Here is a 26,017-nt window from a genome sequence, read left to right on the forward strand (position 1 = left end):
ACTAATATATGTTTTATTTAATCCCTAATATTTGTGCATTTTTAAATTTAGTTTAAAAAGTTTTAATTTAATAAATGTGGTAATATCAAAATTGACGAGAATTATGTCTAGCCAGGATCTAACAAATATTAAACAAGGAATTAAGCCACCTCTTACAAAGTCAAAGTTTGTTCTATCGAGATTGTAAGGTGTGCAAACAAAGTCTAAATGGTTAGAGAATAAAGTGATCTATGATATATAGACGAAGATAATTATCTCCATTGTTATGAAACTTTTTGAGTGAAACAAAAAGCAATGCCGTAAAAGTTATGCCAAAATAGGATAATGTGAATATAGTATCAAATAGGAAAATGTGAATATACTATACAAGAGTACTCTTGTCCTTGACATCTTCCAACTTCCTCGAAATTTGGATCAACAATTAGAACCTTTTTTAGGTAATGTAATTTGTTATCTAAATTTCTATTAATTTAGTAAGTATTATGTTATGTTATTTTTATCTAATTTCAACATTTAATATGAGTAAGGATATAACCGAAAACTACCAAAACGTAGCTACTCAACAATAAAGACTAAAATAAAAAAACGTCCACACATCAAGACTAAAACATATATCTAATAGTTGTTTTTTAAAGCGAGCATTCTCTACTTTCAAAATTTTTTTTTTTCATTTTAGTTATTGTACCAAATCCTACAGAGCGTGATTCCGTTCTTGTTAGCTACATTGCAACAAATCTTCTTTTTCTGCAGCATTGCTTCTATGATCTCTCAAAATGTTTGCTTTTATCTTTGTACATTTAAAAAGTGATTTATTTGGTGTATTTAATCATTTAATTTAAATTTATGGATATATTTTATTAATTGAAATGTTATGATAATATTAAAAAATGAGATAAAAATAAAATCAACCGACTAAGATGATCGTTACTTTTGACTAAAAATATAGCGCAATAACAAAAATGAAACGAAGGAAAAAAAACACGGGGAACCAAACTGAACGAAAGTCGAAGGTATAGAAACAAGCAGTACTAGTATTTAAATCATCAAAAGAAAAAAAAAAATTCACATGTATTTTGTCGTTTGTTTGTTGAAATGTTTCTATCATTGAAGGAAAGTGCGAACCGAGAAATCGTAAGTAGTTGTTAGCTGGTCGCCAAAAATCGAGCTCTCGTTTTCTCCCTCTCTGTAAACAAAGTAGAACTGAAGAACCAAGAAGAAAGCTAGAGTTTCTCAATCGCCTAACGATGGCCATAGATCTCAGTCCAAAGCTCTACATTCTGTACTGAGTCTACTGGAAGCGTTCCAGCAATGGATCGGGCGCTCAAGGCCGCAAGAGCATCCGGCTCTCTTAATCTATCGAATCGCTCCCTCAGGCAAGTTCTTTCTTCCTTTATTTACACATCCTGATCACGACTTCAAAATCCATATGGACGCTAAGATTAATTAAGAAGATGCCGCATTAATCGTATTGCGTGATTCAAGAGGATGTACCTGAATTTTGGTTCTAATCTTTAGTGATGTGCCGAGTGAGGTTTATCGGAGCTTGGATGCAGTTCAGGCGGACGAGAAGTGGTGGGAGGTAAACTTTTTCTTCACTTTCGAGTTGGTGAATTTGAAGATTTGATTCTAAATCTTTTCGTTCATTGCGTTTGTTTGCAGGCTGTGGAGCTACAGAAGTTGATTCTAGGTCATAATAATATTGAATCATTGAACGAAGAACTTAGGAATTTATCTTCTCTTACTGTGTTAAATGTGTGCCACAATAAACTTTCTGAACTACCAGCTGCCATTGGAGAGTGAGTTCTGATTGAGTACTTTTTTCTCCTCCAATACCGTTTTCTTTGTAAGAAAGTAAAGCTGATTATGCTCTTGCAGGCTTCCTGCACTTAAACTCTTAGACGTGTCCTTCAATTCAATAGTGAAAATACCAGAGGAAATTGGATCCGCAACTTCACTTGTCAAGTATTCATTCTCTCTTCTAAATATCCCCAGTAGATCTATTCTTCGTAATTTATGATGAAAGGAACAAGCAGTATATTTCTGCAGTGATGATTCATTTGGATAAAGGTTGTTCCGTTTTAATTCTTTGAGTATCTACGGGAACAACATTACAAAGACATAAGGGGCAGAAGTTATTTTTTTTAGTACAACGTGTGGGGGTAGGGGATCGAACTTACAACCTCTTGGTTGGATATATATGCCAATTACCGTCGAGCTATGCTCGTTTTGGCATAAGGGACGGAAGTTATTGATTGAAGTCATTTGAAAATCAATTTTCAGTGTTCCTTTTTATTACTATTTTTTATTTATTTAAGTACTTATCAGCTTTGCAAATTGATTAAGATATTTCTACACACCTACAGACATGATTAAACTTCTTCCCTTTCACCTCATCTTTTATTTTTTTCCTTTTTATTATTGTTTTTATATTAGTGAGATTTACTATTTCCTTCATTTATTTGCTTCTAATTGTTCTTCCTGCATTTAATTTTTTTTTTGAAGTCTATTTTTATTTGTATCATTGAGTCTCCAATTGAGACAGTTGTTTCCCTTTAGATTTGACTGTACAAGCAATCGTCTCAAGGAACTACCAAGTGCACTAGGAAGATGTTTGGATCTATCAGACCTGAAGGTGATTATTTCCTGCTGTGATCTGCACTACACTTCCACATGCAAAAATGGTCTGGTTCTTGATCTGGCTGCCTTGACCGACTTTGTGGGGCTCTTTCCATCGTTTATTAGTAACTCTGGCAAGCTTGTAATACCTTCCCATAAGCATGATGGATTACGGGACATGTTTGTGACATACCAACTAACAATTAATGCTAAAATCTTATTATTTATTTATTTTAAGCATAATGTATCTAGCAAGGTTTCTTATTATACCCTTCCTCAGGCTTCAAACAATTCTATTGCCAGCTTGCCTGATGAACTAGCAAACTGCTCAAAATTGACAAAGCTTGATGTGGAGGTAATGAGAAATAATTGTAATTTTACTAATGGATTGTTAAAAACGTGTATGTTTGGTTAAGCAATGATAATTTTTTTTTAACCTTTTTTTTGGCAGGGGAACAAGCTAACGATGATATCTAAAAATTTGATTGCGTCATGGACCATGCTCACTGAACTCAATGCATGTAATTTTTGATGTCTTGATCTGATATTAGTTGTTTCATTCATATGTTGTGTTACAAGATCCAGATCAATGTCGTTTTATAATTTAATCTTTGCAGCAAAGAATTTGCTAAATGGTTTGCCTGAGAATATTGGCAGCCTATCACGTCTCATTCGTTTAAATATTCACCAGAACAGTGAGTTATTTAGGCTGATTAGACCACTAAATCTTCTTTACTGCTCCTTTTTAATCCTTATCTTTCACCTTATAACAAGGCTTCCAAAATAAATCCTCTGTGCAGAAATTTCATCAATTCCTCCTTCAATAATGGATTGCTGTTCTCTTGCAGAATTATATATGGGGTAATGTTCCATCCATTGTCACACAATTGGTTTAGATTGACATGGGCTTTCAAAGGATATTTTTTTTTTCTTCTTACCTTTTTCCTTTTAATTTGATTTGGTAATGTGATTTCAAATGATAGAAATAATTCAGTGAGTACATTACCAGTGGAGATTGGGGCTCTTTCTCATCTGGGGACCTTAGATCTTCACTCAAACCAGGTAGGCCGTTCATCTTACTTACGTCTCTTACCTATCATTTTCTTCCTGACCTCTATCAATGTACAATAGAGAATAGGGAAACTGTTAAGAAAACTGTTAGAGGAAATTTTACAGCTCTTTGAAACGTTGGTTAGGATAGACTTCGGAATGTGAACATTCAAACATAAATAAGTTCTGCCTTGATTACTTCAAGATTATCTATTAGGACCATTACTCAGAATATAATAAATTGAAGTATAGAATGTTTTCTTGAGCTCTGTAGCATTTTGAATGGAGTTCTATTTTTCTATCTTTAATTTGTTATTTGTCAAGTTTAGTTTATGTTCTGGGCTATTGCCATGAAAATTTGCAAATGCTGTAATCCAAAAACATGTTCATGATATTAATTTTTGAATATTTAACTTCAAAGATCTGATGTAAATTTTTTGTTAAGCTCAAATAACCAACTCTATATTAATTAAATTAAATTGCTAAGAAATTCAGCACTGTGGTTTTTGGTTATGGGCATACTTTTTATCACACATCCGTAAGTATTGTGAAATAAACTGCATGTAGGACTGTGGAGTTTTTTAATCCTTTATAAGTTTTTTGAGAAAATGAAAGGAGAACAGACTCATTTTGCAGCTCATAAATTAGTGTGGATAAGACCAATATCTGACAGCTTGGTTGGTGGTAGAACATAATTGTGAATTCTTAGTACCCACTAAAATTTTCTTTGATATTATAATTTATAATTCAATTTCAGCCCTATTTTCTTACTTTTCAATCTCAAGATCGAGTTCATATCAATATTTTTCTCATGAACCTCCAGCCCAGAAATTGAGATGAAGTAAAATATATTTGCCGCTTGGTTGGAGAAAAATTCATTCAAACAGGTTTCAATTCTTACATAATTACACATGTGATATTAAGTAACTTATTTTCCCTTCGTGTACAGATGGAGAAGTAATTATTTACTCGAGAAATTTGGTTATTTATATGGATTTAATCTCTTTTATTGTCACCTGAATTATATTGTTTAAAGGTTATTGAATCCTCTTTCTTTCATTAGATAATTCTTGGGATTTTTATTAACATGCCTGCTTACTACTATATGCAGTTGAAAGAGTATCCAGTTGAGGCATGCAAGCTGCATCTCTTGGTCCTTGATCTTTCAAACAACTCATTGACTGGACTGCCTGCAGAGATGGGTAAGGTTAGCAGATATAATCTAGGGTGTTTGAATATTTTTACAATTATATAAAGATTCATACTTCTATAGATTCTCCTCTTGCATTATTCATAAAGTTTACAGAGTCAACAAACAAAGTTTTACTCCACTTGTTCCTGTTCACTGATAGATATTTTTAGAGGCAGGAAAAATTAATTGTACCAATTACTATTCTTTCATAAGCATAAACCAATGCAGTGCCAGAAGAAGTTAGATATAACAGGGTATTAGTGCCCCTCTTAAAGGAACAAAAAGGAAGACTGAGCAACAATTTCACTGTATTTGATGAGAATCCGTTTCTTAAAACTTTTCAGGAAAAATTTAAAGAATAGATAGAAACTTGACGAAAGTCATTGATTTATTGATCCTCCTTTGTGTAGGTAAGATGACTACTTTGCGAAAGCTCTTGCTCACGGGCAATCCCATACGAACTCTTCGAAGGTGTGAAAATTCTGTCTGAGTGTATTCTTACCTAATGCTCATTATAGCTTTTCATTGTTTCGCTTTCACTAGAACGGATGACTAAATTATAATGCTTTTTTCAATGCTAGCTCACTAGTTTCTGGGCCAACACCTGCTTTACTGAAGTATCTCCGAAGTAGACTTCCTGAGAATGAAGGTACAGTAGAGTTTAAAATTTTTATTTTTATATTACAATTTTAGGCCATGTATTATTTCACATCTGCAGTCTCTCTTCCTTATGATGTCTACATTACTTAAAAATTTTTCTTTTTTTTAGTTATAAAATAATTAACTTGGATTCTTTCTAGATCTTGAGGCTAGTAGTACTCGGAAAGAGGATGTAATTACTATGGCAGCTAGAATGTCTATCACTTCAAAGGTATTGCCTATCATAATTTTTTTAGAAGTTCCAAAAGCTTACACAGTTATTCGGTCATAAAAGGGTGATTTATTATGTAATTGCTCAACATTTACTTTGGAGCGATTACCTACCACACCACATTTGTTACTTCACAGAGATATTGGTTTAAACTCACTTCTAGGAATAAAAAAATCCCAATTTGAACATGTTGCATAAAGATAGTATTTTATTATGGAATCTGACTGAAAGAGAGCGGGAGGGATCCTTACAACTTTATGGTAGTTCTAGAATTAGAAATTTGTTACAACTTGTAGTTTCTTATTAAGCTTTTTGTATTTGATGAAAAGGTCCTACACAAGTCTGAAATTTCTAATTATAAAACAATGTTTTAGCCTTTTTTTTATCTTTTAAGGCTAAAGGCGAACTCAAGGTCTTTCCTCTGGAAGAGGCAATGTTTAAGCCTCAATTTTGATTAAAAAAATTATATAAATCCTAAATTTGTGTGATAACCACCATCGTCAATTGGCAATTAAATAAAACTTCTAAATGGACATCATTAACATCACTACTATTTATCATTGACTTATTCCATCAATTTTAGCTTCAATATTTTTAAATTCTAGATAGTAAAAGCAGTAATAGATTGAATCATTATCACTCCTGTTTTAGCATGCATACATAGAGAAACTTTTATATTTTTAAAAATTGGGAAAATTAATAATATTCTTCTAATCAGCGTAAAGACTTGAATATCAGTGGGTCTTCATAGAGGCGCAAGCCTCTTATATGAGAGATTTATGGTCCAAAGAAGGGGTAAGTCTGAAGGCATAAGCCTCAAAAGCCTTTGAGAGCTGATTGGTTTATTTATTATTAATCATATGTAAAGGGATCTAAATCAGATGCAATATAATCTGCAGAGAGTCATGAAATATTTTATCTGGGTCTCATTGCTGACAAGATTTGTTTTATTTGGTTTTGTCTACTCCATCCTAATAAAGATTTCATGCCAGTTAATGACCTGCATGTAGTACCTGTTCTGTGATTTTCCTTCTTATCATTCAAATTTTACTTTTCCTGCTTTCAGGAGCTTTCTCTAGAAGGGCAAGGGCTGAGTACTGTACCATCAGAAGTTTGGGAATCCTGTGAACTAATGAAACTTGATCTGTCAAAGAATTCCATTCAGGAGCTACCAGTTGAACTTTCTTCGTGTACTTCACTACAGGTTAATATGCTTAAGTTATGCGTTGCAAAATCAACGAAGTGACAAATATAGTGAAATTCAATAGGAAATTGTCGTTGTTGCCTAGTGACAACTGATCTTAAAAGTCATGGATGTTAGGAACTTCAATTTAGTAAATTTAGAACCGTAGGAAGATATTCTTGCTATAGTTAGATACAGCCTAATTACATCGTATGCAGAAACTTGGGTTAGCCAGTTTTATATTGACAAATATTGAGTTCAAATTCCTTTCATAACTGCTGATAACTAAAGCCCGTAGGACCTATGTTGTATTGTTTCCTATCCGGATTGATATGGGATTAGCTCTGAATCTCACATAGTTGTATTGTTTTTTGTTAAAATTTTCTCGAGTAATTGATAGCATTAATTCATAAAAAATATGCAGACCTTGATTTTGTCTAGGAACAAGATTAAAGATTGGCCAGGTGCAATCCTGAAGTCGCTACCTAATCTCGTGTGTTTGAAGCTGGACAATAATCCACTTAAACAGGTAAAAAGTAATTCATGGGTATTTCTTGTTCTTTTTAATTCTAGATATGCTCTGGAGTCAGAAATGCATTGTGCCATTTTGAAAGAGATTTTCTTTTTCTTTCAATATCAAGACTTCTTAATTAAATTCTGAAATATCCTATTTTCTTAAAGGATTTAGCAACCAACAGAGTGGATCATTCAACTCAAAGGTGCTGCATTGTTTTATTTTTTTAAGGTCGTACATTTGTTATTCTATGACAGACTGATGGCAAAATATATTTTTAAACTTTTGTGTTAATTTTAAATTTACTGTTTTTTTTTTTACAGTCTAGCCATTGGGTTGACCCTTCCTTTTTCCCTTGACCAATGCTGAACAGTTGACTGTTTACTAATTGGTTTCTTCACTCATACAAATCTAACCAGGTGGTACTATTTGCATTGTAGATTCCATCAGATGGGTTTCAAGCAGTCTCTATGCTACAGGTTCTAGATCTTAGTGCTAATATAGGTTCCTTGCCGGAGCACCCAACATTTTCTAGCTTACCCCTTCTGCAAGAGCTTTACCTAAGGTTAATCCAACCGCTGTTCTTTTACATGTCTTGTTCTCGCGTCTGAAAAATATCGTACTTCAATGTAATGAGTTTTAACTAACAGGAGAATGCGGCTACCTGAAGTTCCATCATCTATATTGGACCTAAAGCACCTGCGGATACTTGATTTGAGCCTAAATTCAATTCAACTAGTTCCAGAGGTAACTTATTTCGTTATTTTTAATCAATAGTGTAACTCTAAGAGGGCTTCACGGAACAGAATCAAATTGGCATTAGTTTGATAAGCAGACGTTCTTATCCAAAAAGAGTTTGATTAGCACAGATGTCTCTTTCTTAATCATCTAATTGGCATACTGTTAAATTATTATATAATCTGTTTTAAGTATAGGAGTTCTACAAGTGTGATGATTTACTTTACCTTTAAAGTTTCCATTTTGGGGTGCGAACCGAAAAATTCACTGGCGTCGAATCCATATGCTAGTGGAAGATAAATCTCAAGATTTCATACTCCTTTTGGCTGGGAACAAATATCAGAGGACTGTGTTCAATTTGTTAGGCTACAAGTTCTATTCAAGTTTATGAGATTATCCTCCACCAAGTTTTCTCCTCTATTCTGGTTTTGTGATTCATCTTTGATTTGGTGCAGGGATTAAAGAATCTTGTCTCCCTTACCGAACTGGACCTATCAGACAATAACATTTCAATGCTTCCTCCAGAGCTGGTGAGAAAATTGGATAGCATTTCGTAGAGTCAAACTATAAGAACCAAACTAGAACTTGTAAGACTATAGATGAAATTGAAACTTAAGCCCAAACTATATGGACTAAATTGAAAATTTTAAAGCCATCAAGATTGAATTGAAACTAAGCTCCACTGTAGAAACCAAATTGGTAATTTACTAAAAAAGAAAAGTTAAAAAAGTTAAAAAACAAGGTAGCCCTTATCTATCTAATGTTTTGTACTTCACTCACTTATCTTTCTATTTTAACATATTCTAATATGTCTCTCTACAATTTACCTTTTTCTCTTTATAACTTTTCTCCCTCTAAAATTTCTCGATTAACTAACAATTTATTGTTTGTTTTTTGAATCAGAGCTTGCTTGAACCCAGCTTACAGGTTCTGAAACTTGATGGAAATCCACTAAGAAGGTACGACGATGCTTCGTTTTGTTCTTTTCGCCTTTATTGATATTTACTGTTTGGTGAGCTTCACAATCTCGAGTATTTGTTAACCAACTCATATTTGTTTATACAGCATTCGGAGGGCAATTTTGGACAAAGGAACCAAAGCTGTTCTAAAATATTTGAAGGATAAAATGACAGAGTAATATTAGCTCTTTCATGCTTCTCTCTATTTGGAATCTGATTTTCTTTTTCCTACAAGAAAATAACACTACAGTTATGGGGGTGGGGATTCAAAATTTTAACTTATAAAGAATATGATTGATGTTTTAACTGTCAAGCTGTGCTTAAATTGACGTGATGAGAATTTCTTTCCTGTGGTTTAAAATATTTGTATTTGGAGGACGAGATGTAAATATAACTTGAGCTTTACATTCAGAGTGTGTTGTGATAGTAATTTTGTTTTTCTGTCTTTGTTAAAATATATTTTCGTAACCTCACTTTTTAAATTGTGGCCAATATGTTACAGCTATAAAAAATTAATTTTAGAAATGAGGTCTGATTTAAAACATAACTAAAAATTTGAAAGAAAAAATGTTCTTTCAAGAAGAGACTAAATATAAAAAATAATCTCTCGTTTTTATTTTTGGTAATTTTCAATTTCTTCCTTAATTTTTAAAAATTTAAAACATTTCAATGAGGTGTCTTCTTGAAAAGGATGGGGGCAATTCATTTGAGATCCAAGATTAAATTTATTAACAATGTATGTTTAAATTATTATTTTAAATGGTTAGTATATTTGGATGATGGATATGTCATTTAGATGTCTTTGCTTGTCAATCTTAGCATAATTCACTCGTAGAATGTTTCTTGTGTGTGAATATTTCAATAAAATAATAATCTAGTGACATCAGTATTATGTTAACAAATTTTAAATAGATTATTTTTACAAAAGTATATACAAATTAAGAATAAAATCGAAAGAATGGGACAAAATTGAGGATTGAGAATTGCTATGAACGAACAAAACAAGCAAAAGGATTTTAAGTAGTTTTATTTTCTTAAATAAAATTATGGAACTTCTATATTAAATTTCGAAGTGAATCTAGTATGCAAAATGAAAATAATATTAACAAAATATCACACATTAATACAAATAAATTTTAACTTATTTTATTATTATTTATTTTTTGAAACAAAATTTAACTTAATTATATTAATATTAATAAATTTATTTTTGATAATGAATGCATATGCTGGGCTGGAATGTCCAACTCAAAATATGAAATAAAGAAATAGCAAAATGCAACACTCGTTAATCAACTTTATTTTCTAAATTGCTACCAGACTAACGGGCCCAAATGTGGACATCAATGGGCCAAAAGGTTTGGACTTAAAATTGGAGGGGTGCGCCAGGCCTGGGCTGTAGTGTAAGGCCCAGGCGACGCTCGAAGGCCCCAGCAGCAAGCTGCTGTGGTGGGCCATCCCCCTAGAAAAATAAATTTAATATCATGTGGGCCGATGGCCCACGTATCAGATATTAAACTGATAAGAACAGATACTACACTTGATCTTAGCCAAAAGGCCGAGAAAGGTATGCTTAATATGGTCTTCCTTGGCTCCTTTTATAGCTTTCTTTTGGACTGCTGCTTCTGGTTCCAACCGATGTGGGACAACCAATTGCACAATGCATTTGAAATTTGATTAAATTAAGCCGTTTCTGCTTCTTCTTCCTTTTGAGTTTTGACACAAAACAAAATATGATTAATCAGTTTCAATCTCAATCTTAGTAAATCCCAAAATTAATTTTGTCACGTTAGTGAAAAAATAATTATATATATTTGACCTGTGGTTGATTCAGACATTTGATTCAAGAGCACAATGTATAAAAATAAGGTAAAGTAATATAAAATAATTTAAAAAAATATTCATTATGTTCATAAATTATAATTGTAATAATAAATTTTAGTTCTTAGACCATGATTTTTACAAAAACTTTTATATGAGACCTATCAAAATTAGTATTACTGGACATAATGACTCATTTGTTGGTTTTTCTCATAATATTTCTCTATATTGATTTCAATTTAAATGTACAAAAATATTAAATATAATAATATTCGAAACCTAAAATATAAATTAGACAATCATCCTAACTAAAAACTAAAAGTCTAAAAAGAATTGGAATCTTACTCACCAATTGTATGTTATAAAACTTGTCATTTGAATTTAACTCTAAAATTGATAATAATGAAAAAAAAAACAATGTGAATAAAAAACAAAGTTTTATTTATCTAAAATTTTTTATGCAAATAAAAAATAAACGATACCTTATTGAGATGTGAGTTGTGAGTGATTCATTTTTCAATTCATTTTTTTTTTTTGAGAATAAAAAAAATTTATGAATTCTTTAAAAGAGAAAAAAAGTGAGAGATAAATGGTAACTTTTCCTCACAAAGCCAATTTATAAACACTATACCTAAAATCTTTAGGTTTTAATGAGATGAGCCTATGCAAACTGCAAAGGTAATACAACTTTAAAAAAATAAACAAATGTAAAAGGAGGTTCATAAGCCAAGAGACCAAAGACTGATTATTAAAATAATAAGCAAAACATATATTATTTAATCTAAGTTCGGGGGCATGTCCTAGTTTTCTTTAGGTGGATCCGCTCTTGTACTTGACCACCTTATGCCACGTAGGAACTTAAAGTTGATTTGAATTTGATCCATTTGCTTAACTAGTTAAAGAATATATTTGGGATGGAAAGTTTGAATTTCCAATCCTTACATCTTAATGAACTAAAGAAAAAAAAAGATTAATTTACATGTGAAACCTATGATCTAAAATAAAAAAAAAGGATTAATTTACATGTGAAACCTATGATCAAGCTTAACCAAAAGAGGATGATATCATATATATTTTTCCTAACTTGTTTTGAGACCTTATCACGTGATCTCTACTTTTCCTATATTTTATGTTAAAATAATGTTTTACAAGATTTAAGGTTCATAAAATAACAGAAGGATTCGAATAAGATCTCTATTTTGGATGAGTTAATTAAATTGAAAAATCGTTAAGACATATATTATTCTCATAAAATCGTTAAGACATATATTATTCAATCATAGATTTTTAAATAAAAAATCAATCAATTAAAAGTTGGCCAGTTTTGGTTGATTAAGACCATTTTGATTGATGTAGTCAATTCCAATTCAATTTTGTTTTTTCATGGCCATCAAATTTGATTGGTTTAGTCAACAAAGATTGTTATGAAGCTCTTTTATTGTTTCAAAAATCAACATGTTAGTCCCAAATCTTTAACTCTAATTTGCTAGGAATTAAATTCTCTCTAAATTAGAGCTATTCTACCTAATCAATTCTTCTCCCATAAGATAAAAGTAGTTTATAGTTAAACAATAATAAAAGAAAAAATATGATAGAAAAATTAATATGATAGTTTATACAGATTTGTACTAAGTTTGAAACTACATCCAACTCCAATTGCATGTTCTACTATAATATGACTACCGTAATGAGATCTCTCAACTCTCTAAAAGACTATCTCAACGTACAATAATAACGGCTACGTGACTTTCTAGGAAATCACAACAATGTGTTTTTTTTTTAAACTCTCTGCCGTTTATCTCACGTCCCACCTAAGACTTGTTATCGCGCTCTTCTCTCCTATTTTTCTTTAGCAATTGCTGGCAGCCCACATCTATAGAAAATGAAAAGCCTAATTTAAATAGAAAACACTTAAAGACTTTGCTAGTTGTTTGAACTAGCACCATGATGCTCTAAGATCAATAGACGCTTCAAGTCAGTACCACAACACTCTAGGATAGCATTGCTGGCTGTGGGCAACACCTAGACACCCAAGTATAGCACCTAACTGCTATCTTCGTGGCTTCTTGACTTGGTCATGTACTGCAACGCTCCTTTGTTCTCTTCAAAAACGACTTTCAAATGAGTCTTCTTAATGATTTGGACTCCACAAAAACCCAACATCTTATGGTATGCAAGTTTATTTATCTCTCAAACTAGATAACTTCTTCTTATACATCCGACTACAAATTCAAATTCTATCCTTTTTATTTGCCTAATTTTTAAGTGCAACAAATATAGGTGAAGAAATTTGAACCTCGAACCTAAAAATAATGAGTAAATACCTTAACCAATGAACTATGTTTATATTGCTTTGCATAATTTAAGTACGGGTTACACCAACTCAAACTTCATAAATTATCATAAATTAAAATTTGTTAAATACACCCTTTATAACCCAACTCAAACTTCATAAATTATCATAAATTAAAATTTGTTAAATACACCCTTTATGTTTTGGAGCAAACGGGAACATGAACAAGAAGCATTGTTTGTTTCTGTTTCCAAAATTTATATACAATTTTGAGAATATTTTTAAGAAGTGAGAAACAAGAACATAGATGAAACAAAAAACAAGAAATAAGAACGCTTCCAAATTTCTGACTTTGACATGAAAATATGCAATTTTGAAAGGAGATTAAAAGCATTCTCCACAAGCCAAATCAATGCTACTAAAAGTTAAAGCCCAAATTAACAAAGAGAAGTATGTTTTTCCATTACAAACTTTGTGTACATCATATAATGAAGCCACAAGAGGAAGAGAAGGATTACTTGGTTATACAAAAACGATGAAAGAATAAGGGTCAAAAACAACGTCCTGCAACACATGTTCATACAATAATCATCAGCAGAATATCCTAATACAAACTAACAAGCAATGGTTTTCCAATACTGACACAAAACTATCGACTACAGAATTTGATCGAGGCATAGATCAGTAGAGAAGACATCCTATAGGCTTCTATAAACTGGATTGGAAACTACAAAAGGTGAAAGGCAAAAACTACCTTGAAGCGGAATGTGGTCGACGATGACGAGACGATGACAATATTAACTAATCTCATTTGTAGGTACTCATGCCAATACCAGCATCTTTGTTATACGATTGAAAGCTCTCCCGGGCCCTCGAGTAGCATACATAGTAAAACTGAGAGACAATGGAAGTGAAGAAAATGAAAGCTGCCCCTGCAGCAAACACTCCCCTTCTCAACATTTGACAAGAGGGAGGAGTTTCAGTAAACATTGTTCTGTACTTGGTGTGGTATGCATTTCTCACTGATCCCGCCAGCAGACATATCTCGGCGATGAAGAAGAACACCCTGAAATGAATTGTTTCGTAGAAGTAGACAATAGCATATCAGTACGAGAAACTGCCCCTTTTTTGGTACAAGGAGAATTCAATGTTTTTCTTTTTTTTTTTTGAAAGAAACAATTTCATTGATGAGTGAAATTACAAGAGACCTCAAAAGAGGGATACAAAAACCTCAAAAGAGGATTACATGAAGCACTTCCAGTTTGCTAGGAGGGAAGTGTAACTATAGTGGTGGAATATAGGGGAAGATTTACACCAAGTAATGACACTATAGACTATAGCATCAAAATAACTGTCAAAAGGGAGAATTCAATGTTTTTCTTACCAGCAGGTTATGAAAAGAATGACGGCCAAAGCCCTAGAACCACCGGGGCTCAGAGGCCTTCCGCAGCAGAAGCAGCGGCTAGCGACCATTATGAGGATCTGGCTGGCCATCAGGAAGAGAAATCCTCCAACTCCCAATCCAGTTGAAATGTCAGAGTCATATACACAATAGTTTCTCTTGGCATCTGTGTCTTGAACTATCTTTGCCTGCAAAACGGTTTCGAGTTATCGAATGCTCATTAACCGACAATGAGAAAACGCAGAAATCTGCAGATATGTTGCAGGTAAGATTCAAAAAGACGTCAAGGAAAACAACAATGAAATGTTGATGTTGATACAAAGCTGAAAAATATTCATCTCTCAACTCAATGATACTTTTGGGCAACATATCATGAAAGAATGGTTATGAATCTTTTGGAATGTTTCAAAGCTTCCAGAGATAAATATCTTCCCCTATTGAATTACAGATAAGGATTTCATAAATAGTTCAACCAATTCTTTCAAAAAAGTATACAATTATTGACATTTCAAACAATCCCCCACTGAATAATGAACTTTGTTGCTCTTGTTGGGAGCAGGTAAAGAAAGTAAGAGGAAAATAATGACTTGTGAGTTAAAAACAAACAATGTGGGGTCTAAGAGTATCAGATCTCTCTTTTAAGAAGGTTTGAGGAATGAATTTCTCCTCCCAATAATTATTGGCGTGGCGATTAGGCATCTTTAGACGAAAGAGTGGTCTTTTTGAGATTCGTAGAGTTCTCTTTGGAGAAGGTTTGAGGAATGACTTTTTCTGCTCCAAATATGATCGGTTTGGCGATTAGGCATCCTTAACCGAAAGAGTGGTCTTTCGAGATTCGTTATCGTGTCACCATCTCCAACCAATCCTACACATTCAATCCCGACATTGGGAAAGTTTCTTTGCTCATTGAGGAAGCTTAAACCAAAGAATCCTAGGATATGATACAAAATGGATCTTGCTTTATCATTCCTAAGAAATTTCTATACGAACAACATAAATTCGGAGCTTGATTAGAATTCTGAACTGTTACAGAAGAAAGAAAGCTTAAGAAAACCAGTAAAAGTAGATCTGAGTTATTTTCCAGCTGAAACAAAAGAGTTTCCGTTGTTTGGTCACTGAGAAAACTTGGGGGAGAGGAGAAAAGGGATTTCCTTTGTTTGGTCACTGAGAAAACTAGCGGGAAAGCTCCAAATCTCTTTAACCTAAAAGGCAAATTTTGAAGGAAAGATTCAATCTTTTTCCTCTCTCTCCACAGCTTGTGCACAACCAGATAGAACCCATTCGCAGAACCAAATAAATAAGGAAACCCAGAAGAGAAAGCCAATAAATCACCAAGATTTTGAAGTAAAGGCCATAGCTTTTCACAAAAATATGCAACAATGGAGAGACATAGTTTAGAGAGAGAGAGAGAGAGAGAGAGAGAGAGAGAGAGAGAGAGAGAGAGGGAAGGGGCATGAACTTACAATGCTTCTCCTTTGCTCAGCGGCAATGGCCAAGCCAAAGGCAATGACATCAAAGACAAAGACTGTGAAAAGAAGTAGCTTCGACGCCATTGTTGAGCAGTTTCAGAGCTGCGCAGATCTGTTCTGTTTCTCACTCTGCCTTTTTTGAAGTCCTTTTGCTACTCTACTGCCTCCCTCTCTCTCTCTACAACAGAGGATTAAGATAGAAACAGGGGTATGAGTATGTCAGATGTGTTGTGTTCAAAAAGCAACACAAATATAGAAAAATAAAGAATAAATAATAATATCAAATCAAGTTTGTGAGGACTAGGAGAGAGAAGAAGAAATATGTAATTTCAGCAACAAACCCCAATTGTAAAAATATAAAACAATTAATAGTTATGCGTAAAATTAGCAACTACTCTCAGAGATGTTCAAAAAAAGTGACCAACCTGACGAACCCAACTTAATCCGTGGTCGAGTTGGGTTGGAAAATTCTGAACCCTATCGGATCGGATTGGGTCTCAGATTGACTACTAAAAATTATAAATTATAATACCTTTAAAATTTTCATCTTTAATCTCAATCATGGATTGATTTTACTCTCCACCTTTTGTTTAAGGGTTTTTTTTCTCATCTTCTTCCCTTTCCCTCATTTTGAATCTCTCTCTAATCTCTCCATCCCTCATTTTGAATCTCTCTCTAATCTCTCCATCTCTCCTCCCACTCATGCTCTCTCCATCTCACCTCCCATCAAGTTCTCATTGTCGCTGCCCTGCTCCACGATTGCCGCTCCGCCGTCCACCCACTGCTTCATCTTTCCCACTCAAGCTCTCACCGCCGTTGCTCCATCTCTCCTCCACTCAAGCTTTCACCGCTCCGCCTGCCGTACAATCATCGCCCCACCGCCCCTCCGCATCAGATTCGTTGTCCCTTCGAATTTCTGAAGTTATAATGCTACATTTGAGACTTCACTTATTTTTTTTGTTATTGAATATTTAGTTATTGTTTTGTTGAAATCATTATGTTTCTCAGCTGTTCATTTATTTAGAAGTATTCTTACTAAGACAAACACTTCAGTAACTATTAGATTAGTTTAATCTAACCCTCATGAGATAAAAACATGATTTTAATTTTTATATATTTTTGTTGGCCTAGGTTATAAACAAAATAAATAAAAAAAAAAATTTGACAACCCGATAGCCCAACCCAAATTTTATGGGTTGGGTTGGCCATCAATTTGGGTTGGGTTGGATTCCACATATGGCTAACCCCGAAAATTCGGGTTGGACCCAAAAAATCCCTAACCCAACCTGACCCGATCCAATTCACCCATGAACATCCCACCCTTGACTTCTCGTCAGTTTTATAAAACTAGCAAAAATAGGAGAGTGAGCCCATACATGATAAGAAAAATATATAATTTACTCTAAAATAACTCTCCCACAAGAATTATAGTTATTGTACTTTTATTTAAAAAATTATATTGGTATATCTAATAGGGAGTATATTGAAATAAAATATATATCTTATTTGAAATTGATATAACGAGTGATATACAAATTTGAAACATAGATGGTTCAAACTTCTTATCCAACGTAGAACTTATTAATGAAAAGAATTTCAAAAAACATTATCAATGGACTACAAATGAGATTAGTCCGCCTTTCATTTTTATTTGTTTATTATTATTTTTTTAATTTTACCCACTGAAATAATCCTTTAATTTTCTTATTTTTTAAGTTCCATAAATATGAGTGGAATCCACATCTTCCAAATTGGAAGATAATATGTGTTTTGTTTGCTTAGATATTGATTTTCAATTAATATAATCTATTAGACTCCAATGTTATTAAAAAAAAAAGTCAAATTAATATAATCCAATTCGGGTTGGATTTCTACTTATTGACGATATTTGAAGTTTTTCGTTGCTGAAATTTTTTCGACTGTTTATATGGCCATGAAATAAAAAATTTCCAAATTTATCGTTGATGTTTGAACTTGTTGATGCCAAACTAACTAAGGACCAGGCTAGGGCAGGACAAGAGGTAGACCCACCTGGGAGGTCCGCCCGCAACGTAAACACCGTCCTGCCCCCAACACACCCGAGTCCCAATAAGACCAATCGAGGTCGAAGTGAGACTTCAAAAAAGATTTCTCAAATGGCCTCGACAACTGCAGATCCTGAGGTTCTTGCTACCTTCCAACGGGAGTTAGATGACATGCGCAACCGAGTGCGCACCATGGAAGAGACATACAATGAGATGATAAGGGCAAACCGGACGGGGTCCCGTTCTAAGGCCCCAGGCAGGACAGACGACCTGCCAGAAGATGGAGATGACCAAGATCCCCCCATCCACCCCGATGACTATGAGCACCAACAGAGGGATCGACTACAGTTTGAGGGATCACGACCTTCGGAAGCACCCCGTCGATAAAAAAAGGAATGCCTTGCGGGGCCCAGGGGTCTCTCCATTCTGTTCTCACAAATACTCAAACTCCGACCTCAAGGCCCAGTCGAACTATAAGCCATTAACATCGGAGGCAGTGATTACGAGGGAAGAGTTCGACCTGATGAAGTACAGATTCGACGAATAGGTTGAGGCACTCAAGGCGAAGTGCGAGAAGAAGGGAAGTCCCTTTGATGATGGTGAGATGGGTGAATCACCATTCACCTTGTTTGGGGAAGAGAATACCCTGGACACGTGGAGGACCCCTATTGGTGCTCCAAGATGACTCATGAGTCATGCCCAGTTCGGACGGCCGAGATCACCACTACTAGCGTTGACAGATGCTAAGTATGAGGGCCGAGGTGAACCTGGCCGAGGTCCGACCTACCGGGAAGCTCGGTGGGGGCCGATGCGAACTACTGTCAGCGGCGTGATTATCGGGCATAATCGTCGGTCCCGAGATTACCGGGTGTAATCGACGATCCCGAGATTACCGGGTGTAACCGTTGCGAGATTAGCGGGACTACCACCCATAAGTAGAGGACTTCACTCCACGATCAGGTACGATGATTTCTGGCCTCGAACTAAACTGGGAATCCGACCTATACTGACTTGATCGTCGGAGTGCTCACCTTTTTGTGCAGGTCCGCCCAAGGATTCAGATCGGTCCGGAGGCCGAGTTTGAGCTGCAATCTGGAACACACTGTTGTGCATATCCTTGCATAAACATTTGGCGCCGTCTGTGGGAAACTGACAATCTAAGTCATTCCAATCTTTTTAAACCATTACGGCGGATCGGATGACCCTAGCTGCCAGCGATGCCCACCAGAGGGAGGTCGGAGCAGTAGCAGTAGAGGGGCAAGGTCACGACGGCCTCGCAACAGAACCCCTCCGCAGGTCGGCACGGATCACCGCGCCTGTCCTACCGCCTGCGCACCCGAGGACGTCCAAGGCCACCCGTGGCCGAGGTGGGACCTCTAAGAAGGGCGCCCGGGGTCCAGCCCCGGCTCCAACAAGTGAGAACTTTGATGCACTCCAGAGAGAGATGGAGGCAATGCGCACACAAATGCGGTCCATGGAGGAAATGTATAACGAAATGATACTAGCTGCAGGCGTAGGGTCCCGATCTGAAAATCGAGTGACGCGCGTGGACGTACGCGAGCAAAGGGGTTCCCACCTCGGCCCAGCCGAGGAGGAACGTCCCGAAGACAACGAGAGCGAGGGGTATACTCGCCAGAGGGGAGACCTCCGTGAGCATCTCAACAGAAAGAGAGGCTCGTCTCTCCGAAAAGGGCAGTCACCATCCCGCTCACACAGGAGCTCCAACCAGCAGGCTGAATCCTCTCACAATCCCGCAGGGGTGATCACAAGGGAGGAGTTCGACCAGCTGAGGGGCAAGCTCGATGCTCAGGTGGAGGCCTTAAAGGCCAAATGTGAGCAGAAAGAAGATTCACTAAACGATGGCGACTTGGGAGAATCGCCCTTCACCTCGGACGTTTTGGAAGCACCGATCCCTCCGAAGTTCAAAGCTCCTACCGTGAAGCCTTATGATGGGACGAAGGACCCCAAGGACTATGTTGAGGTCTTTGAAGGCCTCATGGACTTCCAAGCGGCATCAGACGCAATCAAATGTCGCGCCTTTCAGATCGCGCTTACTGGCAGCGCGCGATTGTGGTATCGGAGACTGCCAGCCAGGTCGATCTCGACCTACTCTCAGCTGAGAAAGGAATTCCTCGCCCAGTTCTCTTCTCGGCACTATGACAAAAAGACAACGACCCATCTCGCCACCATCAGACAGAAGGAGGGTGAGACGCTGCGGGAATATGTCACCAGATTCCAGGAGGAGCAGTTGAAGGTCGCGCACTGTTCTGATGACTCGGCCATGTGCTATTTCCTCACCGGTCTAGCCGACGAAGCCCTCACGGTGAAACTTGGAGAGGAGGCCCCAGCCACCTTCGCCGAGGTGCTTCAGAAGGCAAAGAAAGTCATCGATGGACAGGAGCTCCTCCGAACCAAAACCGGCCGACCGGAACGAAAGATCGGCCGGGGCAGAAGTGGAAAAGATGTAGAAAGGGCAGATCCCAAGTCCAAGGACAAGGGATCCTTTTCCAGCGGCCGAGCTGAGTATCGAAGGGCGGAGAGCGGACCTACCAGGAGCCGACCTTACGAGCGCTTCACCCCGACCACGATTCCAATTTCCGAGATCCTAACGAACATCGAGGAGTCTGGAATGGAAAAACTACTCAAGCGTCCTGAGAAGCTTCGGGGAGCCCCGGAGAGGCGCAGCAAGGACAAGTATTGCCGCTTCCATCGGGAGCACGGCCACAACACGTCGGACTGCTGGGAGTTGAAGCGCCAAATTGAGGATCTAATTCAAGATGGCTACTTCAAGAAATTTGTGGGAAAGCCCAGGACCAGCTCAGCAGAGAAAAAGGAAGAGCGAAAGCGCTCAAGGACGCCGCCCCGGCGCACTGACCGACCTGCGGTCATCAATACCATTTTCGGAGGGCCAAGCGGGGGTCAGTCCGGACATAAAAGAAAGGAGTTAGCTCGTGCAGCCAGGCGCGAGGTGTGCATCATCAGGGAGCAGGGGCCGACCTGCCCAATCACCTTCGACGGTGCAGACTTGGAGGAGGTCCACCTGCCCCACAATGATGCACTTGTGATCGCTCCCTTGATTGATCATGTGGTGGTCAGGAGTGTGCTGGTAGACGGGGGCGCCGCCGCTAACATCCTGTCCTTACCAACCTACCTCGCCCTAGGATGGACGAGGTCGCAATTGAAGAAAAGCCCGACACCGCTGGTTGGGTTCTCTGGAGAATCGGTCATCCCAGAGGGTTGCATCGACTTGCCAGTCACGCTGGGGCAGGACCAAACTCGGGTCACTCAAATGGCCGAGTTCGTGGTAATTAACGGTAGATCGGCCTATAACGCCATCTTTGGGAGACCTATCATCCACTCATTTCGGGCCATTCCCTCAACGCTTCATCAAGTTTTGAAGTATCCCACCCCCAATGGCGTGGGCACGGTCCAAGGAGAACAGACCGCTTCGAGGGAGTGTTATGCCTCCGCACTCAAAGGCTCATCGGTCTGCGCCCTCGAAACTCTCGTCGGTAGGGATGGGACGCTCGAGTTCGAGGCCGACCTGCCGAGGAAGGAGTTTGCCGCACCCACTGAGGAGCTCGAGCTTGTTCCTCTGCTTAGTCCTGAGAAGCAGGTAAGCATAGGAACCAAGCTGGGGGCCACCGACAGAGAGGAGCTAATCCACTTTCTCAGATCCAACTCGGATGTCTTTGCGTGGTCCCATGAGGACATGCCTGGCATTGACCCGCGAATTATGACGCATCGCCTCAGCATAGATCCATCATTCCGACCTGTGAAACAAAAGAGAAGACCTACAAACAAGAAGAGGAGTGATGTAATTGTTGAGGAAGTTAGCAAACTTTTGAAAGCTGAATACATAAGAGAAATTTCGTATCCCGAGTGGCTCTCCAATGTTGTATTAGTTAAAAAATCTAACGGAAAGTGGAGAATGTGCGTAGATTTTACGAACTTAAATAAGGCATGCCCGAAACATTGCTTCCCTCTGCCGAGGATTGATCAGCTCGTGGACGCCACAGCCGGGCACGAACTGCTCACCTTCATGGACGCCTACTCTGGGTACAACCAAATCAAGATGCATGTCCCAGATCAAGGTCATACCGCTTTCATAACAGACCAAGGTCTGTACTGTTACAAGGTCATGCCCTTCGGGTTAAAGAACGCAGGAGCGACCTACCAGAGAATGGTGAACAAAATGTTCGCCAAGCAGATCGGCCGGAATATGGAAGTGTATGTGGACGACATGCTTGTCAAGAGCAAGCAGTCTAAGTCGCATCTCTCCGATCTGACCGAAGCCTTCGAGGTCTTGAGGGCATATCAAATGAAGCTCAACCCGGCTAAATGTGCCTTTGGAGTCTCTTCGGGAAAATTCCTTGGCTTCATGGTGAACAACAGGGGAATCGAGGCCAACCCCGACAAGATTAAAGCCGTGATCGAGATGGAGGCACCTAAAACGCTGAAGCAGCTTCAGTGCCTCAATGGCAGGATTGCGGCCCTGAACCGGTTTGTTTCAAGGTCGACAGATAAGTGCCTTCCTTTCTTCAAAGTCCTACGAAAGAAAGGGCCGTTTGAATGGACAGCGGAGTGCGAACAAGCATTTCAACAATTGAAGAGCTACCTCTGTTCGGCACCTTTGCTCGCCAAGCCCATGCCGGGGGACAAGCTCCAATTGTACTTAGCAGTGTCTGACAGTGCCGTCAGCTCGGCCCTAATCAGGCAAGAGGAAGAGCGCAAAACCCGGTCTACTACACAAGCAAGGCTATGACCGAAGCCGAGACAAGATACCCTCAGATGGAGAAGTTGGCTCTCGCTTTAGTCACCTCGGCCCGACGGCTTAGACCATACTTCCAAGCCCATACGGTGGTGGTGCTCACTAACTTGCCCCTAAAAAGCATCTTCCATAAGCCAGAAGCTTCTGGACGCCTAATGAAGTGGGCAATGGAGCTAAGTGAGTACGACATCTAGTTCGAACCCAGAACTGCGTTGAAAGGGCAAGCAGCGGCAGATTTCATAGCCGAGCTCACACCACCTTCCGAGCTGAGCGAGTCCGACCTACCGTGGATAGTCTATATCGACGGATCCTCCAATGAGAAGGGGTGCGGAGCCGGGGTCCTCTTGCTCGGACCAGGAGGCGAGCGATTTGAGTACGCCTTGCGGTTCGGCTTCCGGACTTCTAACAACGAGGCTGAGTATGAAGCATTCATTGCCGGCCTGCGAATCACTAGAGCATTGGGGGCCTCTTGTGTTAAGGTCTTCAGTGACTCCCAGCTGGTTGTGAGCCAGATCAAGGAAGAGTACCAAGCCAAAGACTCCCGAATGGAGAAGTATTTGGGCAAGGTCAGATAGTACCTCGCCCAGTTTCGAACTCACGAAGTAAGCCGGGTTCCGCGAGCAGAAAATTCTAATGCTGACGCCTTGTCCAAGTTAGCATCGGCGTACGAGACCGACCTGGCCAGGTCGGTCCCCGTCGAGATCTTAAATAATCCCTCGATCTCAGAGCCAGATCTGATGGAGATCGGCGCTCCAGAATCCTCATGGATGGACCCGATTGCGGACTTCATTAGGGGCAACTCACCACAAGACCCCAAGGAGCGCAGAAAGTTGGCAAGGTGAGCAGCTCGGTTCGTGGTCCGAGGTGGAGCGTTGTACCGACGCGGCTTTTCCCTGCCTCTATTGAGATGCCTAACCCCTGAAGAGGGCCTGTACGTCCTCAGAGAGATCCACGAAGGAGTGTGCGGCAATCACTCAGGCGCCCGGTCGCTGTCAGCCAAAGTGATCCGACAAGGATACTATTGGCCGACCCTCAGCCAGGACGCCAAGAAGTTCGTTAGAACTTGCGACAATTGCCAATGCTACGGAACCATAATCCACCAACCCCCCGAGCTGCTCACCCCCATCTCGGCCCCGTGGCCATTTTCGCAGTGGGGGGTAGATATCATTGGTCCTTTCCCTTTGGGCAAGGGCCAGACCAAGTTCGCTGTGGTTGTTGTGGATTACTTCACCAAGTGGGCCGAGGCCGAGGCGCTCTCCCACATAACGGAATCCAGAGTCACGTCATTCGTATGAACAAATATCATATGTCGCTTTGGTATACCGCAGGCCATTGTGACAGACAATGGGAAGCAGTTTGACAACGGAAAGTTCAAAGACTTTTGCAGCAAGCTTGGCATAAGTCACCTTAGCTCGTCCCCCGCACATCCGCAAGCAAATGGGCTGGTGGAGGCAGTCAACAAGATCATCAAGCGTGGCATCAAACTTAGATTGGACTCCAAGAAAGGCAGGTGGGCCGAGGAGCTACCAGAGGTTCTATGGTCGTACCGGACCACCCAAAGAGAATCGACGGGTGAGACCCCGTTCTCCCTGGCCTTCGGCTCCGAAGCTGTAGTCCCGGTTGAGATCGGCATGCCATCTGACAGAGTAGAGCATTACGAGCCTACGGCAAATGAGGAAGAGCTGCTCCTCAACCTCGACTTGTTGGAAGAAAGAAGAGCAATGGCCCAGCTACGCCTGGCGGAATATCAGGGCAGAATGGCCAGACATTACAATGCCCGCGTTCGACCTCGGGCCTTTCAGGTCGGACATCTGGTCTTAAGGAGGGTCCAAACACATGTGGGTGCCCTTGATCCGGCCTGGGAAGGCCCGTTTGAGGTCAAGGGCATAGTCCGACCTGGGACGTACGTATTGGCCGATCTGCAAGGAGACGTCCTCGCGCACCCGTGGAACGCGGAGCACCTGAAGCGTTATTATCCTTGAAACGCCGGAAGGGTTTTCAATGGATCTGTAAACACTGTTTCAAAAGAATTATGATCGGAATAAATGTGATGATTTAATTTCATGATTCTGAGTTCGACCAGAAATTAAATGGGGGCCACGGACTCCCACGCGGTTGCATTCCAGCGGTCGGTTCAAATTCAATCCTCCAAAACCTAAGGGTACGAGGTGCGATGCCAAAACCGCTCGTGAACTTAAAATTCAAACCTACCTTCAAGGTAAACGGACGATGTGAGACACCTACCTTCAAGGTAAAGGGACGATGTGAAAAGTTCAAAATGTTCAAGCCTCCGAACTTGGGGGTACGAGGAGCGATGTGAAGAATAGCTACGGACTTAGGATTTTAGCCTTTTAACGTTTTTAAGTTAAGGGGGCGATGTTAAAAATCCAGAGTTGGTGCAAGGCATTGAATGCTAGACAGAGATTCAAATTCAAACTTTCAAATTATTTTAATTAAAGGCGCGACTTCAAAAGTAAGAGGTGCGAGGTGACATTAGCTGCAGTTCAAAGAAAAAGCAAAGAAAAGAGGTTGCCAACAACAAAGTAGAAACAAATGGGAGTCTCTTTATTGAATGAAGAGCAGAGCCAAGGCTTATAGACCTTGCAGCTCTGCCCTGACACTTACAAACAAAAAAGGAAGAGAAGAGAGACAGAGAAAAGCCTCATGAAGGATGATCGCCTAAGAGTCCGCCTGAGGAGCGCCCTCCTGTGTGGTGCCGACCTGGTCCTCTTTGAGATCAGAGTAGTCAGAGTCCAGATCTCTGACATACTGATCCACCAACGCTTGGGGGCCAGGGGTGCCGCCAGGCCCAGACGCCCACTTCTCGGCATACCTCTTTTTCAGACCGCTGAGATCGAAGTCAGGTATGTCGGAAGCAATGCCCTTCATGAGGAACTTGAAGCCCACGTCAGAGAAGTCCTTGGCAAATCCATCGAAGTCAGGATGCTGCCTAAACGATTCCTCCAGTAGGACTCCATTGCTGAGACGCTCCTTCGCCGTCTCCAGCTCGGCAGTCGCATGCTCCAGTTCCTTATCCTTCGCTTCAAGCGCCTGGAGTATGTCGTCCTTCTCCTTCAGGAGTTGGAACTTCTCCTTCTCCAAGCCCCTGGTGAT

At 39.2% G+C, this 26,017-nt stretch overlaps 2 protein-coding genes and 1 non-coding gene across 8 annotated transcripts; 1 reads left to right on the forward strand and 2 right to left on the reverse strand.

The window, feature by feature from the left end:
- The first annotated feature begins 1,098 nt into the window (after positions 1–1,098).
- LOC111012848 (Leucine-rich repeat (LRR) family protein) lies at positions 1,099–9,534 on the forward strand. Of its 5 annotated transcripts, none has more exons than XM_088118912.1 (21): positions 1,107–1,373; positions 1,516–1,579; positions 1,660–1,796; positions 1,876–1,962; positions 2,557–2,716; positions 2,897–2,971; positions 3,068–3,137; positions 3,234–3,311; positions 3,417–3,477; positions 3,600–3,678; positions 4,778–4,868; positions 5,269–5,329; positions 5,440–5,507; positions 5,659–5,729; positions 6,796–6,933; positions 7,337–7,441; positions 7,867–7,991; positions 8,077–8,173; positions 8,620–8,694; positions 9,068–9,123; positions 9,230–9,534. In XM_088118912.1, exons 1-21 carry the CDS (start codon positions 1,309–1,311, stop codon positions 9,300–9,302), a joined length of 1,836 nt encoding a protein of 611 aa, XP_087975038.1. In that variant the 5' UTR covers positions 1,107–1,308; the 3' UTR covers positions 9,303–9,534. The 5 variants fall into 5 exon arrangements, 4 of the variants coding, with proteins under 4 accessions (XP_087975039.1, XP_087975040.1, XP_087975038.1 ...); XM_022287128.2 differs by having other exon boundaries at positions 1,110–1,373; positions 2,557–2,632; XR_015788408.1 differs by lacking the exons at positions 8,620–8,694; positions 9,068–9,123; positions 9,230–9,534 and adding an exon at positions 7,594–7,631 and having other exon boundaries at positions 1,100–1,373.
- Positions 9,535–10,498: 964 nt separating this feature from the next.
- Positions 10,499–10,694, reverse strand: LOC148208480 (U2 spliceosomal RNA). The gene has a single exon (XR_015788614.1). It is a non-coding gene; the product is annotated as a U2 spliceosomal RNA (small nuclear RNA).
- A 2,980-nt stretch (positions 10,695–13,674) lies between these two features.
- LOC111012773 (uncharacterized) lies at positions 13,675–16,352 on the reverse strand. Of its 2 annotated transcripts, XR_015793273.1 has the most exons (4): positions 16,103–16,352; positions 14,622–14,827; positions 13,992–14,303; positions 13,675–13,801 (listed from the first exon to the last, which is right to left on the reverse strand). XR_015793273.1 is itself a non-coding variant. In XM_088128298.1 (3 exons), the coding sequence occupies exons 1-3, from the start codon at positions 16,190–16,192 to the stop codon at positions 14,045–14,047; spliced, it is 555 nt and encodes a 184-aa protein (XP_087984424.1). In that variant the 5' UTR covers positions 16,193–16,351; the 3' UTR covers positions 13,675–14,044. The 2 variants fall into 2 exon arrangements, 1 of the variants encoding a protein (XP_087984424.1); XM_088128298.1 differs by having other exon boundaries at positions 13,675–14,303; positions 16,103–16,351.
- Between the last annotated feature and the right edge of the window lie 9,665 nt (positions 16,353–26,017).

This window comes from Momordica charantia, assembly GCF_013281855.1.
Source record: "Momordica charantia cultivar OHB3-1 chromosome 10 unlocalized genomic scaffold, Mcharantia_2.0 BLBB01000010.1, whole genome shotgun sequence".
Lineage (NCBI taxonomy): Eukaryota > Viridiplantae > Streptophyta > Magnoliopsida > Cucurbitales > Cucurbitaceae > Momordica > Momordica charantia.